Below are 16,725 nucleotides of genomic sequence, written 5' to 3'. Positions count from 1 at the left end.
GATTAAAAAATAAAATGAAAAAACAATGGGATTTTTGTTTTATTCACCAATTAATTTTTAGGTTTCAGGATTTTTTTTTTTAACCAGACTTTGTAAAAAGATGATTCTCAACTTTATCAAATATATAACAGAATGAACTGATATATCATTTTACTTTATGCAGTATGTGGGTAAAATGGCCATGTGTTGTCCCATTCAATACAATGATACACTGTATCTAATCTGCATAATGTGTTCTTGGGGCATCATGTAATGAATAAAGACGTGTAATAATGGGAGTAATAATTGGCAACATATTCATAACGATATCTAATATTTCATAGGAATATTGATATATAATTTCTTTCCCTATTCACTTGGTGTGTCTCCCAAAATGCCTGATAAACATGCTTGGTGTCCTCTACAGTGGACATGTATGAAATCAATGCCCTGTTCTGTAACAGCAAGTCATATTTTGATTAGAAACCCCATAACATTTTCCTGAGATGTTGATTTTTAACAAACTATTTGAAAAGTAGTCAGATTTAAATTATATTTACAAAATGTCATATTTCCATAAGAGTGCTAAATTTGATCACTAAATCTATCTATCTATCTATCTATCTATCTATCTATCTATCTATCTATCTATCTATCTATCTATCTATCTATCTCACTGTAAAAAGTGATCAGTTGACTTAACTTAAAAAAGTGAGGAAATCTGTTGCCTTAATAGTTTTAAGTAAATAAACCTCAAGCATATTGAATAAATTAAGTTATGTGAACCTGAACCTGACAATTCCACATAACTTTACGCATGAAGTTTATTTACTTAATTTTAATGCAACAGGTTTGCTCACTTTTTTAAGTTAAGTCAACATCACTTTTTACAGTCTATCTGTCTATCCATTATCTATCTATATGTCTATTTGTCTATCTGTCAGAGAGAGAGAGAGAGAGAGAGAATCTTAGACTGTAGAGTTGAGAATAAAGAAGGCCGTTGTGTGAATATGAGATCTCTGTAAGGGGGATGTTTAAATCAGCGGGGGCTTCAGAGCTGCAGTCGGTTCTGGGAGAGTAGCTCCACTCACACTCCTTATTTCCTCTACCACTGATCTCATTTGCTCCTCTGCCTCCTTAAAGGAAATGAGTGTGATGTCTTTCAGTCACTTTAATTTTGACAAATGCGCGGAGCTTGCGGTCAGTTGTAGTATACCTCACGACTCAATCAATAATATATAATGTCAATTATATGAAATTAGTCAAAATTATTGTAAAATTTCTAATCATTTCTCCATCCTTGAACATGGAAACAAGAATGACAATAATTAGTTAGTAAAAATAAAAAAATAAAATAAATGATGGTATAGCTTTAACAAAAAACATCTGCATGCATTTTAAAGTAGTTTCTAATCCTTAAATTGGTCTAATTCATAGCTTGTGCAAAAGATATAGGGAAATGTGTTGTGTGTATATTCACACACCTAGGCTGTTTTATAACACAATCATAATCATTGCGCATCATCATGAAAAGGAAGCTCGTGAAGGTTAGATTACTGTGGTTAATGTCTAACAGGGTGATCAACGGAGTCTTTATATGCGTAACACCTGTGGCACAGTTCTGTCACGGCAAACACAGACAATAAATGCCTCGAGACCTTACCTATCTCTCAGAACATGACAGAAATAAACTCTGTGTGTGTGTGTGTGTGTGTTCTTGTGTTTATGTGTCCTTTTGAGTCCAAGTCAAGGTCCAGCTTACTGACCGGAACTCATCTTTCTGGTCACTGATTCCCCAGCTTACCCATCATCTCTAAAATGTGCGTGTAAGTATAAAATTTTTACTAAATGCACCTTTTTAGCATATTTTAGCCATACTTATAAAAGTTTAATATATCTGTAAACGCCTCATTTAAATCAAATATCTATATGGATGCCTATCGATCAACACCTTTTTGTTCAAACTGCAGGCAAATTAGCCACATTTACAAAAAGAAAAAACATTCCAGTGGTGGAAAGGGAAGGGGCTTTGATACACAGACAGCAGAGCCTTTCATAGTGTGAATAAACCACATACAAAACCTGGAAGAGAGAGAGAGAGAGAGAGAGAGAGAAAACTAACAAATTATTCATCCGATACAGTCACACTCCAGTGCAGCTTTCACAACAGAAGTAGTTTCACATCCTGGAAAAAAATATGTAATTTCTGTAAGTTTGTTATTAACTGCTGTTAATGATTGAGAACTGACCAGTCCCCAAAATGTGTGAGAAAGGTTGAAATGCAGCGCGCATTAAAATTCTGTTCCAGCAGCAGATTTGATCTTGAAATACTCATATTGTGTCTACGATTTTACATTTTCATAATGATTCTTTTTATGTAGCATTTTGATTTCAGTCTATTTATGAAAAACATGAATGCTGAATTTTCACACACATTTACTGTTGATGTGCATCTTATCACTGATCAACATTTTTGCTCATTAAAAAGTCACATTTTGCTTTTCAGGATCAAATAAATGAGAAAATGATTATATACAAAGAAGAAAAGAGGGGTCTACGAATGATGAAAAATGAGGTGTTTTTCTACACTGTAAAAAAAAAAGTTGCTGCCTTAAATTTTTAAGTACAATCAACTTAAATGTTTAAGTCATTTAAACTTAAATTACATTAAACTGACTTTATAAAAGTATTTGAATCTTGTATAATTTATAAAAAATATAGCAAATGAAAATTGCTTAACTTATTTTGATGAGTTAAAGCAATGTAATTGTCATAACTTATTGATCATATAATTTTTATTACTCACATTTGAGTAATGATTATCTCATAATGAAGGCATTATGAACACAACAAAAATTAACCAATTATAACAAATATAACGATTACTAAATTATATTTTTTATCAGAGGGGGGTGCCACCTTTCATTCTCAAGTAAAAAAAGAAAAAATAGAAGTAATTTAAGCTTATAACAATATAAGACATACAAAGCAAATAAATGAAATGAAGAAGTAGAAATAGATTTGTGACTATTTAAATCACTTTTCAGAAATGTAATGTAAAATGTATTAACCCATTGTTATTAAATGTTAGTAAGTTCGTATTAATTTATTTATAAATACATTTTAATTACAATCAACTTGGATGTTTAAGTCATTTCAACTTATATTACATTGAACTGACTTTAAAAAATGAGTTGAATCTTGTATAACTTATTTAAAAAAAACTTATTTTGATGAGTTACAGCAATATAAAAACATATGTTGTCATAACTTATTGATCATATAATTTTTACAGTGTACTATTAATAAGCTGTAGGCTAATAAGGAGTTTATTGAGGCACAAGTCGTAGTTAATAGTAAGAATTGGACCCTAATCTAAAGTGTGACCCAGAAGTAGACTAATACAGAATTGTATTCCTCCAAATTTCTCATTTATATTAGCATTATTCATATAAATGTAAATCATTTGCATAAGGTGCAACAGCCAATGACCATGCAGTCAGCTCCGCCCACCGGGAACGTGGAACGACTTCCTTCAGCAGGTGCGCTCGTGCACTGGACAACTGCAAAACTTTGCGTTAAGACACTTTAGTCTCATGTGCTTGCGTCCTTAAAACACTCTTCGTTTCAGTTAATTTCGCACGTCTATTTACCGAGGCCGCGAGGATTTTAAACGAGACCGGATTGATGTTTACTGACATGGTGTCCAAGTTGACATCGCTTCAGCAGGAGCTCCTGAGCGCCTTGTTGGACTCGGGGGTCACTAAGGATGTGCTGGTCCAGGCGCTGGAGGATTTATGCCCGTGTTCCGCCGAATTCGGAATAAAAATGGAAAAACCCTTGTCCCCGTCGAGCGTCAACGGCGGCAGCGACTCCAATGATTCAAAGCCGGTGTTTCTGACTCTGACCAGCGCGCAGGGGAAAGGCGGTAAGCTGTCCGGGGATGAAGGCTCTGATGACGGGGATGACTTCGACACGCCGCCGATCCTGCGCGAGCTGCAGTCTCTCAACACGGAGGAGGCGGCGGAGCAGCGCGCGCAGGTGGAACGCATGTTATCGTGAGTTATTCACATACGGATACTTGACTTTTCAGTTCATTACTTAAATGTCACCTTATTAAAATATTATATGCAAACAATGCAACATGTTAAATTACAATGTAGGCCTACATACTTTTTTTTTTTCAGTCGCAATAAGAACAGTGCGCAATAATGAGCAGCTCTATAAAATAACCGTGAGCCTGTAGGCTAGTTCTTCTAAATTTTCTGTAGAAACTTGTCTAATTTTATCCTATATAATTTATTTATTTTCTTTTATTAATGATTTTTTTTTCTTTTTGCTTGCCCAATTTTTTTTAAATAAAATTATCTAACGAAACCAATACCAAAATTAACCTATTGTGATGAAGCAATTTTTTTTTCTTATTTCAGTATTATTTTAGTATTGTTTTAATTAGCCTACTTAATTATGCAACTTTAGGCACAAAAAAAAAATCGAATACATTTTAAATTTAGGCAAAAAATATAAAAAAATAAAAAAATATCGAAATGTTCCTGTGCAAAAGTATAAAGAGGACAAGATATGTATATTGACGTAAAGTCAAAACGAAACCACGTGTAGTTGTTATTAATTTATTTCTATAAATCATCAACAGAAAGATACACAATGTCGTATGAATAGAGGGAAAAGATATCTAGTTATTCATTGTCCAAAGTTATAGTCTTAAATCAACATCCTCGAGCACACTAATGTGAGGGGTTATTTCCCCAAACAAACATTAGCGGATCCGTCAGACATTTTCATTTGCTTTTTGCTTTTTTTGTTTAAACGTAGGCTATTGAACCGATCACAAGCGTTTTACTTGTATGCTGATTGCTGTTTTTGTTTTTGTTTTTTTCTTCACAAGAGGCCTACAATTAACAGATTTATTATGGCATTTTGTCGGCTACGTCAAATTAGAGACATTTAAAATGATATAGGCTACAACCAATGTCATGCAATGGGGCCTATTATTATTAGGCCTATTTATTATTTTATTGTATGACTATATACAGTTCGTCTATACAATTATTATTATAGCCTACAGTTATTTATCGCATATAATCAACTCAGTATCGATAGGAGGAAAATATATTTTGGGGGGAAATTAGCTAAACAAAATTAACCTATGAGAGTAGGCTACTAATACTCATTAGACATCATTAATTGTTTTGATTATGTCTGAGTTACTTTTGAAATATTTGTTTTTTTTTATGTTTTCAATTAATATTAAATTAATATTAAATTTTCATGTGTCGAAGTGTTATGTTAGGTTGTGTAAAAGTATGCCTTTTGTTTTGAAAAGCCCAAATATGAAAAAAAAAAAGGCTGAAACGTCTAAATTGACATGACATGCAATAAGCATGTCATGTCAATTTAGATGTTTCAGCCTTTTTTTTCATATTTGGGCTTTTCAAAACAAAAGGCATACTTTTACACAACCTAACATAACACTTCGACACATGAAAATAATGTGGAGTTGCTGGTGAATCTGCTGATGGTGTGTGTGTCGTTGTCAGCGAGGACCCGTGGCGCGTGGCTCGCACTGTGAAAGGCTACATGCAGCAGCACAACATCCCTCAGCGCGAGGTGGTGGACGTGACGGGCCTCAACCAGTCGCACCTGTCCCAGCACCTCAATAAAGGCACGCCGATGAAGACGGCCAAGCGAGCCGCGCTTTACACCTGGTATGTCCAGAAACAGCGCGAAATCGACAGACGTAAGTCAGCATCTCAATACAGTCTATAGCATATGTAGACTGTTTTGTTCCCTTTGCAAGCTTAAAAGTAAATTCATCTATTTGCATTATTTAACAAAATATCATACAAGTGACATTTATTTTTAAGCTTTATTATTTATTTCATAATCTCTCGTTTATTTATTTATTTTTGCATCTGGTACTGATTTTTTGTTATATAAAACAATGCAGTGAATAATTTTTTATATTATTACATTTGTTTACATATTATATTACATACTTGTAAGACATGTATTGTAGCCTTTTGGTGTTTGTTTTTTTATTACAGTTCAATTCAATTCACGTTTATTTGTATAGTGCTTTACACATCATTTCAAAGCAGCTTTACAGAAAGTGCATGAGTCCGTATTACAATTTAGAGTGATCTGTTATTTGAGATAAATGTCTAAGTTAAGTATTTCGGAAATGTACATTTACAAAGATTCAGTGTTTGCGCCATCTGAAATCTTCGCAGAAATCTTCACAGCGCATGTAAAATAGGGGAGAGCGGGGCACAACCTAACACTTTTTGACTTTCTCAGTTTGTGTAAATTCACTTGGGGTTCAGAGTATTTATTTCCCCCCCTCAATTAATTCCACACGTCTAGTACAATAATGTGGTTTTATTTCATTAATACAAATAAAGTGTATCCTTTTTCTTGATTTCCCACGAAAGAATGGAAGTGAAATGTGACAACATGCCCCATAGGTGGGGTCCATTGTAACTTGACCATATGACCGCTTCAAATGTTATCTGATCAAATAAAAAAAAATATACAAGACACACTAAAATATTTTGTCAATAAAATACAATTCTTAAATTTTTCAGATAAAATAATGGCATTTTGTTGTGTGTAATTTTTGAGTTTGACAACAAACACACCACAAAACACAGTTATACAGCATAGTTCAAAACATAATAATAAGTAATGACTCTCAGTCTTTATTCACCTTTTTCTCATGGTTTCTCAATAGATTTCTTAAAAGTAAAGAATAGAATAGCATAGTTCTATAGAAGCACATTGTAGCGCAGTAACAACATTGCCCCATCTGCGCAACTGAAACCCGAAGCATTAAAGAACTATCTCAACTGTTAAATAACAGATATAAGATTCAAATAATTTCAGATTTGTCTAATTTTAAATAAACACAATAAACAGATGAAAAATGAACTTTTTCTATGGTTAAAGTAATGTTCAGTGATATCTTCCAAAGATTTTTGCATTTTGGCAAAAAAAAAAATAAATCTATATGTGACCCTGGACCACAAAACCAGTCACATGGGTCAATAAAAAAAAGAAAGCTGAATAAATAAGCTTACCATGATGTATGGTTTGTTAGTATATGACAATATTTGGCCGAGATACAACTATTTGAAAAGCTGGAATCTGAGGGTGCAAAAAAATCTAATCATTGAGAAAATCTCCTTTAAAGTTGTCCATTTATGTTCGTGATTATGCTGCATTCACTCACAAAAATAAATGTTTTATATATTTACGGTATGAAATTTACAAAATATCTTCATGGAACATGATCTTTAATTAATATCCAAATGATTTTTGCCATAAAAGATAAATCGATAATTCTGACCCATACAATGTATTGTTGGCTATTGCCACAAATATACCCGTGCGACTTATGACTGGTTTTGTGATCCAGGGTCACATATAGTGTTGATATGGCAACTAGAAAATACAGTACATTTTGTCATGCTGGCATGTGTGGAAAGTTTTAAACCATGTGTGTTACAACAAGTAGCCTCGTGTTAGTTTGTGCCCCGCTCACCCCTACACTGTGTCTATTATAAATGACCTACAGCACTTTTGATTAAATCTATATAAAAAGCCTCTTTTGTGAATGTTTTTATCTTGTCAATTGTTATACACTCTTGTTTCTCAAACTTTGGTCAGATAATTTAGAAGATCATTTATTCATATTTGTAGACTGCATAATACATGTTCTTTACTTGCTCTGAATAGCCTACATTTATGAAGGACATTCATTTTTCAAGGTCAACATGTTAATTTTCATATAAATTGGTGCTAATTACTTATGTATGTATGTATGTATATATGTATGTGTATATATATATATATATATATATATATATATATATATATATATATATATATATATATGTGTGTGTATGTGTATGTGTGTGTATACTGTATGTACTTTCATACAAAGTGTAATTACTTGTGTCTGTGTGTCTGTATATATATATATATATATATATATATATATATATATATATGTATATATGTGTGTGTACAGTGTGTGTGTGTGTGTGTGTATACACATATATATACATACTCCGTTCTGTAAGCCCCATACTTGGATCTATTATTATTATTACCACCATGGGCCTCCCCATCCAACACTATCTATCATGATTCTGCCTTACTCTGCCCCAATCGTGTCCCCCTCTTATTTTCGCAGAGTTCGACCGTGTTCAGGGCTCTGACCTCAGTGACTCAGGCAGTCAGGATCAGGTCCTGTTTTTTTTCCCAGAATTCAATCATAACGGACACAGTTCGGGCGCTCCGGGAGGTTCTGGAGGACCAATCGGAGACGAGGGGGAGCCAGGCTCTAAGAGGATGAGACGAAACCGTTTCAAATGGGGTCCGGCATCTCAAGAGATACTTTATCAGGCTTATGAACGCCAGAAGAATCCCAGCAAAGAAGAGAGGGAGGCGCTCGTGGAGGAATGCAACAGGTAATGCTCTCTCGCTCTTCCGTTGCTGTGCGTTTCAGTGAAATTACAACTTGAACAACTGCATTCACAGACATCTATTTTTATGTTTTGCATTTTATTATATTACATACAATATATACTATATCTTTTTTTAAATTACCGACACCACATTAATTTTCATGTTTATAAAATCTATGTATAAAGTCTTTTGTTTTTATTTTTGCTCAATTTTCATATTCTCTTGTTTCTCAGACTTTGGTTGGATACTTATTTATTTTATTTATGCTTTAAAACACAGTGGCACTCATGCATTCGTTTTAGTTTTATTAAAAATATGTTTAATTTATCTGTTAAATTACATTTAATTAATTACATCATCTGTTTCTTTTTTTCTGTTCGACATTATAAGATAGATATTTATTTGAACACATTTGATCTATAGCGGTTGGTTATTTTTGGGGATGTTCTCAGGGCAGAGTGTGTGCAGAGGGGTGTGTCGCCCTCTAAAGCTCATGGACTTGGATCTAACCTGGTCACGGAGGTTCGTGTGTACAACTGGTTTGCAAACCGGCGGAAGGAGGAAGCCTTCAGACAGAAGCTGGCTATGGACACATATCCACCCCACAGCATGAACCCCCTGCTGTCCCATGTGTCTCCACACACCCAGCACCATCACAGTGCCTCTGATTCAAGTAAGTGCATGTAACAATCACACAGAAAACAGAAGCGCAGACTCTGTTCACACCTGCTATTAACATCTGTCTCAGACGATCCGATATCATGCTAACCGGAAAAGTTGGAAGTGTTATTTTAGTATTATTTATATGCTATAAATAATGCTAAATCGATCTTGGCAACGATTAATTGCATCCAAAATAAAAGTTTGTGTTTACGTAATATATGTGTGTGTACTGTGTATAATTATTTTGTATATATAAATACACACACATGCATGTATATATTTAAGAAAATGTGTTATTTATATATACAATATTTATATTTATATATAATATAAATTATGTATAAATATATATACACAGTATATACATGCAAATGTTTCTTAAATATGTACATGCATATGTGTATATTTATATAAAAAAAATAATTATACACAGTACACACACATAATTACCTAAACACAAACTTTTATTTTGGATGCGATTAATCGCGATTTATGTTATGTGCTTTTGTCACTTTTATTATTACTTATTAATATTGCTATTTAGGTTTAATTTAAAGGTTAAAGATTTTAGTTCAGTTTTTGTTTTTAATGATTTATTTTTGCAGTTACTAATTTCAGTGTTTCAACTTAAACTTAAGACAGCATTTCAGATTTTCTTTCAGTTTATTTATCTAATATTTATTTCAGTGAACACAACTGTTTTTAATAGTTTTAGTTAACGATAATAACCCTGGTTTATCGCTGTATTTGAGCGTTATGGCCTGGTTTCACAGACAGGGCTTAGATTAAGCCAGGATTAGTTCTTAGTTCAATTAGGACATTTAAGTAGCTTTACTGACTAAAAAAACATTACTGGTGTGCATCTTGTGACAAAACAATGGCACTGACATATTCGAACACAGTTTAAGATATGCCAATGCAAGTTGCTTTCAGTTAAAACAGCTCAAACATGCATTTTAGTCTGGGACTAGACTTAAGCCGTGTCTGTTAAACCGGGGTATGACGAGTGTTAGTATCAGGTGTAAACAGGGTCACAAAAGCAGTAAGAGCGTGTTTGTTTCATTGGAATTCTTCCCTCCCATTGGTGTGTGAACAAAACACACAGCCACACCCGCAGACACATGTGAGATACAAGGACATAAAATCTTTAGGGTCAAACCAGGGTCAAGTCAAGGTTCGAGCTTTGTGTCTGGGAGGGTGTGTTTTGCTCCCTCAGAAGATCGATAGCTTGTTGGGAAAAAAAGTGTTGTAAACCCAGAAGGATCATGCAGTGGCTTAAAACGATCATATAATAAAATCAGAATGCTTCAGCTTAACTTTTGGCAACTAGAAAAGGGCACTTTTCTGTGGAAAAGCCGTAAACTGTCAGCCTGTGAAATGGACCGAATTCCGCAGAATGTTTACAAATGGATTAATATTACGTCAAGAGAGTGAGTCAGAGGACAGCGTGTTTGCTCAAGCTGTGTGTTCTGCTACAGTCACTGACCTCCAACGGTTCAAAAGCTCTTTGATTGTATTTGTTTGCCCCGGAGCAAGAAAATGCACAACATTTAGCATAATCAGTTTTCAGGTATGTTTACGAGAACGCGTTTAAGGAATAGACGGCCTCATAAAGGCCTTTCAGTGTTTGGACTGCATACTCTTATCATTCGAGCTGCATTTACAGCTCCGCAACTAGGTCAAATAAAGATAGACGGTATCAGGTCAGCATGTGCCGACTAGCAGCTTTCTCTTTTTCCCAGTTTGACAACACAACAAATCGCACATTTTTGTCTTCAAAGCATTAACTGCACAATACTACAGAAGTGTTTCTTGTGTTTTTCGGTGCAGAGCTCAGGTACAGTCAACAAGGAACCAGTGAGGTCACTTCCTCCACAACCATCAGTCACCACGGCAGCAGCCAATCAGTATTGCAACAGGTGTCTCCGGGTAGCCTGGACCACTGCCACGGCTTGTTATCGCCGGACGCCAAAATGGTAAAGAAAAAACCGTCACGACGTGCACGCTTTGACAAGTACGGGTCTGCCGGCCCTTTTTTTCAACCGTGTAGTCGCAGAGATCAATGTACATTTTACAGACATGATTGATAAAGTCGCCTTTATTTGGAAACTGACTCAACTAGGTCAAAGAGAGCATTGATCTAGCATGTGAAGGCAGTATGTTCAACACAGAAACCCTGCCTTTATTCACTTTCATTCACTTTTATGCTCCCCCCAATAAACATTTGTAATGTTATGTTAGTGCGCTCTCACAGTTCAAAAACGACGTTTTTCACCAGAGGAAAGGAACCACGTCCTTACTTGCAAAGTGTTTGTGTACCTTATATGTATTGACATTGTGTGTGTGCGTGTGTGTCCAGATCTCGGTCTCTGGTGGAGTCTTGCCTCCTGTGAGCACTTTGACCAACATTCATAGTCTGTCTCAGTCGTCTCATCATCATCATCAGCAAGCACAGAGCCTCATTATGAGCCTGGCCGCTCAAAGTGAGTGTATCGCCATTTTTATTTACTCCTCCTTCTTCATATCTTACATCGTAAACTGTGGTATGTACTGTACACTGTAAAAACATCCTATTAAATTTACGATAAAAACTGCTGCTGTGGTTGCCTAAAATAAATACAGTGACTACATTTCAGGTATTTCTGGATGGCATATTGGTGACTGTATATATTCTTATTTTCCACTGTAATTATACAGCACATAGTTTTTCTGGCAAAAACTCAAATGCAGTATTTATTTACATATAATTGCTATGTTAAACCATTTCCAGTTTTTTTTAACGTATATGTAAGGTATCTTACAGTTAACAATACAGTTTTACTGTAGCATTTATTTTTTCATTTTTATCACACATTTTGACATCTGCGGTATTATTAAAACTATTATGTTTTTCTGATGTGATGAAAGGTGGTATTTGGCCTGAAACGTTTAAAAACCACTAACCTACACTGTCATTCATTTTTTTTATCAAATGGAATTTCAAAAATAATTCAAACAGGTTCTCTCAACACTCCCTCCTCTTTCTATTGGTCAGACAAACAGATACCCACGCCCCCAAACTCATGTCATTGGTTGAGACACTGCATTACTGGTAGGGATTCTTAAACAGAGCAATGTTTTGATAGCAGGAGCAACAGCATCTTGCTGATCTAGTTAGATCATTAAAAAAACGTTTATAGCTAGCTACCTGAGTGATAACACATCTGGTTTAATGACATTTGAAGGTCACTCTATCGCCCTCTTGAGTGCTGGAGTGTCTGACTGCCACAGTAACACTAAAACAGGGGTGCCCAATCCTGCTCCTGCCGATCGACTGTCCTGCACAGTTCATCTCCAACCCTAATCAAACACACCTGAAGCAACCAATTAAGGTCTTTAGGATCACTTGAAAAGTAAAGGCAGGTGTGTTTGATTAGGGTTGGAGATGAACTGTGCAGGACAGTCGATCGGCAGGAGCAGGATTGGGCACCCCTGCACTAAAACATTTGATGAGTAGGTCAAGCATTTGAGTCCTTGTTTGCACACTTGCCTAAGCCAGTAAACATACGACAAGCTGATCCTAACAGAGTTCATTTACAGGTTAATAAGGTACAATAGCAAAATCATCCTGTTTAATTCTAAGGATCAGATTCAAATCATCATGTAAAACTAAAATTTGACAGTTCTGGCGCAAAAAGAACATTATAAATGGACTTGTGTAGGATGTGGCCCCTTTAATTCTTTACATTTTTTATTGCAACGTAACGTAACACATTTTTACAGAAATATTGGAGAATGTAAAAGAATACTAACCGGACAAAAAAAACATAGATAGACGAACATTTCAAAGAAATTCCATATCATCTCTATATGTGAAAAGTACTGTGTGTGCGGTCATAAATATCAGTGTTATTTTAGTATAACTGAGACTATTATGACAACTATTACAACTATTATAGTTGTATTAATATTTTCAATTAGTTTTTATGTTAATATTTTTCATTTTTATGTTAGTTTAGTGCTAAAATTGTAGTAATTTAGTTGTGTATTTTTGCCAGTAAATTTTTTCTATATGTCTATATGATCTTTATTTAAAAATATAGTCTATAGTGTCTATATATAATTTTTATTTCAGTTTTAGGTTTAGTTTTTTTTAGTACATCAAGTTAAACTAAATAAAAATAAGAAAAAATGAAAACAGTTTAAGTTTTTTATTTGATTTTTGTTAACGATTATTTCATTTTAAGTAACAAAAATGTTTTCTTTTATGGTTTTAGTTTTAGTTAACTATAATAACCCATGTGTGTGTGTGTGTGTGTGTGTGCGTGCGCATGTGTGTGTGTGTGCATGTGTGTGTGTGTGATTTTAAATAATATATATAGTCTAGTATAAATTATTATTATTATTTAAATTATTTTCATTTTCAAATCTTTTAGAACAATTTGAACAACAAGTTCTGACTTTGACACGTTTTTTTCGTTTCGCCAGGTCTGGCGTCGCCTCAGTCTCAGAGCGTGCCCGTCATCAACAGCGTGTCTGGCCTGGCCACCCTGCAGCCGATGCAGTTCCCACAGAACACCAGCCTGACGCAGCTGACCACAGCTCACCTCTCCCAGCAGCCCTTCTCACAGTCGCACAGTAATAACCCCTGCTCATTAATGCAGAACGTTCTGTGATTCTGAACGACAATGTGCAAAAGTCACATTTCGCTTGTCTTTTTCAGTGTACTCGACCAAACAAGAAGCCGCCCAGTTTTCCCATCCATCTCGATATACGACCATGGACACCAGCACTATCACACACCTCGGCTCCAGCAAGCAGGTCAAACTTCAGTTTCTTGTATTTTCTATCCACCTTACTTCTAATGTAAGAGCGGGTGCAGCCATTTGTAACTTGAATGTGCGAGTTTTTTTTTTTTTTTTTTACTTATTGTATACATAAACACTGGTTTGTAGTGTAAATAGTTGTACCGTTTATTGCACTTTGTTATTTTTCTAGTTATTTACCTATAGGCCCTGTTTACACCTGGTATTAAGATGTGTTTTGGTCGATCGGATCACAAGTAGATGACGCTAAATACAGGTGTAAACGGGGTCTAAAACGTTTTGAGCTTGTCCACTTTTGACCACTTCCAGAGGTAGTTGAAAACACATTTGACCGGATTGCTTTCGTTGTGTAAAAGCCACAAAAGACCGTCTACTCTCCGCTTACTGACCTAATGCGTAAACATTATGGGAAGAGCTCTATCCAGACTGGATTTAAACTTTGTCGGCTGAAGACCCAAGTTTGGTTTGAAGATGAAAAATGTACCAAGCACAATGTTCTCTCTCACCATTCCTGATTTCTAACACACACTCACAGCATTCATCGTGTCTTGCGTCTGTCAGAGCAGAAACCAAAGCTGATGCTCTCCGTATGTTTTTCCATCGTCTCCGTGAGCTTATTTTGTCCATTAGAACGAAAGATCTGAAAAAACACATAGACCCTGGCCTCAAAGAAATCAGGACAGAAGTGGTTGAAAGTGGACAAAAGAGACAGATTAAAACACCAGGTGTAAACGGATATGTGTCCCTCGTCTACTCGTGAAGCGATCAACCAAAACGCATCTTAATACCAGGTGTAAACAGGGCTAATGAATCTGAACAGAAAGTAACTTACTTCCGCATTGCAAAATTAGGTGTATAAATTTTTATAAAGTGGTCAATGTTGATATTTCTCTCTCTGTACATAAACAGTGCCTATCTGTATTTGCGGTCCTGATGGATAATCGTTACTCTCTGTTGTCACTGCAGTGTCCATTGCAGGCCTGGTGAACAAACGCAACCGAAGCGAGAACTTCCTCGGCAGCTTAGCAACAGCGGTCCGTGACCTCTGCGTTTCTCAGTTACGCTGGTAACCTGTCAGCATGGAGAAACAATAGGAGCAGAACTGCCTCTGGATTCTGCAACAAATGAAGAATAATGATTGATATATTACAGCTTTAAGCCATATGACAGAACAAACTGGCGGAACTTGCTAAGACGATTGAATACTGAGCCGAAGCTTTCACACCCATCGGTTTTAGGGGATGAAATCTTCAATGATACTGTACATACGATTTAATGAGGAAATATGGTTTGTTATTAAATACAAGGTCAAGTCTTCAGGCAAAGCAGCAACAACAACAACAACAAAAATAGTCAGTCGATCACGGATGAGATTTTGTTTTCCACACGCATGTTTGAGATTTGAAATGTATCCCGTATTCTTAAAGAAAATCATCACATTACTGTGTAAATTCACAACATCAGAGTGGTCTTTCCATTTCAACGCATGGACTTGCACATAAAAGTAATCCCAAAAGATGCTACAATTATAATTGCTTCTCAGGGATTGATTTCACACTACTCCATTGTAGCTAATATTATGAGAATGTGTATAACTGCCTAAAGGCTTTGCTATTTTTTATATAAGTTTTGGAATCACTTCAATCATATTTATATTTGTGTAAATCGATAAATAATACATTTTTGAAGAATACCTCCTGGCTTTAGTGCTCATTTTTATTAGTTTATGCCAATGATGTGTTTATTTCTTTGAGGATTGTTTTGTCAGGTAATGTGCCATAGCAGAAAGCAGGGCCACACTTTGCATTTATAATGTGTTCACACACTAATGGAAAGTCAGAGGTGTGAAGGAGGGGTGGAGACAGGACAGAGATGGGCAATAAAAGGGTGTGTATTTGTTTTCCATGCCCCATTAGGCCTATTTCCCTTGTTGTCTCACTGGTCAAAGGGCATGAAAGTATCATCTGAGTTTACTTTTAGGAAGTGAACAGGTGAAGTCATTTCCTTTCCTCTTCTCACATGACTTCTCTAGCATGTGATTACAGTTTTTTCAGTTTTTCCCCATGGAAACTAAACTAAACTAATTAAAATAGCACCCTGGGGATTCGTTTCTTAATGAAGCAAGTGCATGACTGCAAAAGTGAACTGTATCAGTCTTTGACAGAAGAAAACAAGTACTGATTTATTACTGAAATTGGCAGTGGTTCTGAATATTTACGAAGTCCCGTTCAGGTTCAGAAATGAAATGATAGGAAAATATGCAATAAATGAATGTATTAACGTGTAAAGTATTGCAGAGTATTGGATCACTTGTGCAAAGTGAAGATAAAAAAATGTTTCTTGAGCGGCAAATCAGCATATTAGAATAATTTCTGAATGATCATGTGACACTGAAGACTGAAGTAATGATACTGAAAATTCAGCTTTACCATCACAGGAATAAATTACATTTTAAAATATATTTATATAGAAAACAGTTATTTTAAATTGTAAAAAATATTTCACAATATTACTATATTGTATTTTTGATCAAATAAATTCAGTCTTGTAATAAATATATAATATACAAAAATTCTGCTGTGCTAGGCAGATGCTAATCAAATGGCTTTTCATTTTTTAATTCAACTTTTAAGTGTTTTTTTTTATGATTCCAATGTAGTTTCTAATAAAAATTATTTAGAAAAAAATTAACAAAATACAATTGTATTTCCACTAGTGGTTTCAGACATTTGAACTACTTTATATCAGATTTCAAATGGAGGACAGTGAGGGAAGAATAGACTATAGC

General features: G+C 35.0%; 1 protein-coding gene across 2 annotated transcripts; it reads left to right on the top strand.

Moving 5' to 3' along the window:
• The first annotated feature begins 3,533 nt into the window (after positions 1–3,533).
• hnf1bb (HNF1 homeobox Bb) lies at positions 3,534–16,289 on the top strand. 2 transcript variants are annotated; one of them, XM_084137414.1, is made up of 10 exons: positions 3,534–4,037; positions 5,538–5,737; positions 8,195–8,471; positions 8,922–9,142; positions 10,963–11,108; positions 11,492–11,615; positions 12,167–12,223; positions 13,600–13,749; positions 13,835–13,932; positions 14,904–15,623. In XM_084137414.1, exons 1-10 carry the CDS (start codon positions 3,667–3,669, stop codon positions 14,922–14,924), a joined length of 1,665 nt encoding a protein of 554 aa, XP_083993540.1. In that variant the 5' UTR covers positions 3,534–3,666; the 3' UTR covers positions 14,925–15,623. The 2 variants fall into 2 exon arrangements, with proteins under 2 accessions (XP_083993540.1, XP_083993541.1); XM_084137415.1 differs by lacking the exon at positions 12,167–12,223 and having other exon boundaries at positions 14,904–16,289.
• Positions 16,290–16,725: the final 436 nt, after the last annotated feature.

This window comes from Abramis brama (assembly GCF_963993115.1).
Source record: "Abramis brama genome assembly, chromosome: 15".
NCBI classification, from domain to species: Eukaryota; Metazoa; Chordata; class Actinopteri; order Cypriniformes; family Leuciscidae; genus Abramis; species Abramis brama.
The sequence above is the reverse complement of the archived record's forward strand: the minus strand, read 5'-3'. Positions and strand labels throughout refer to the sequence as shown.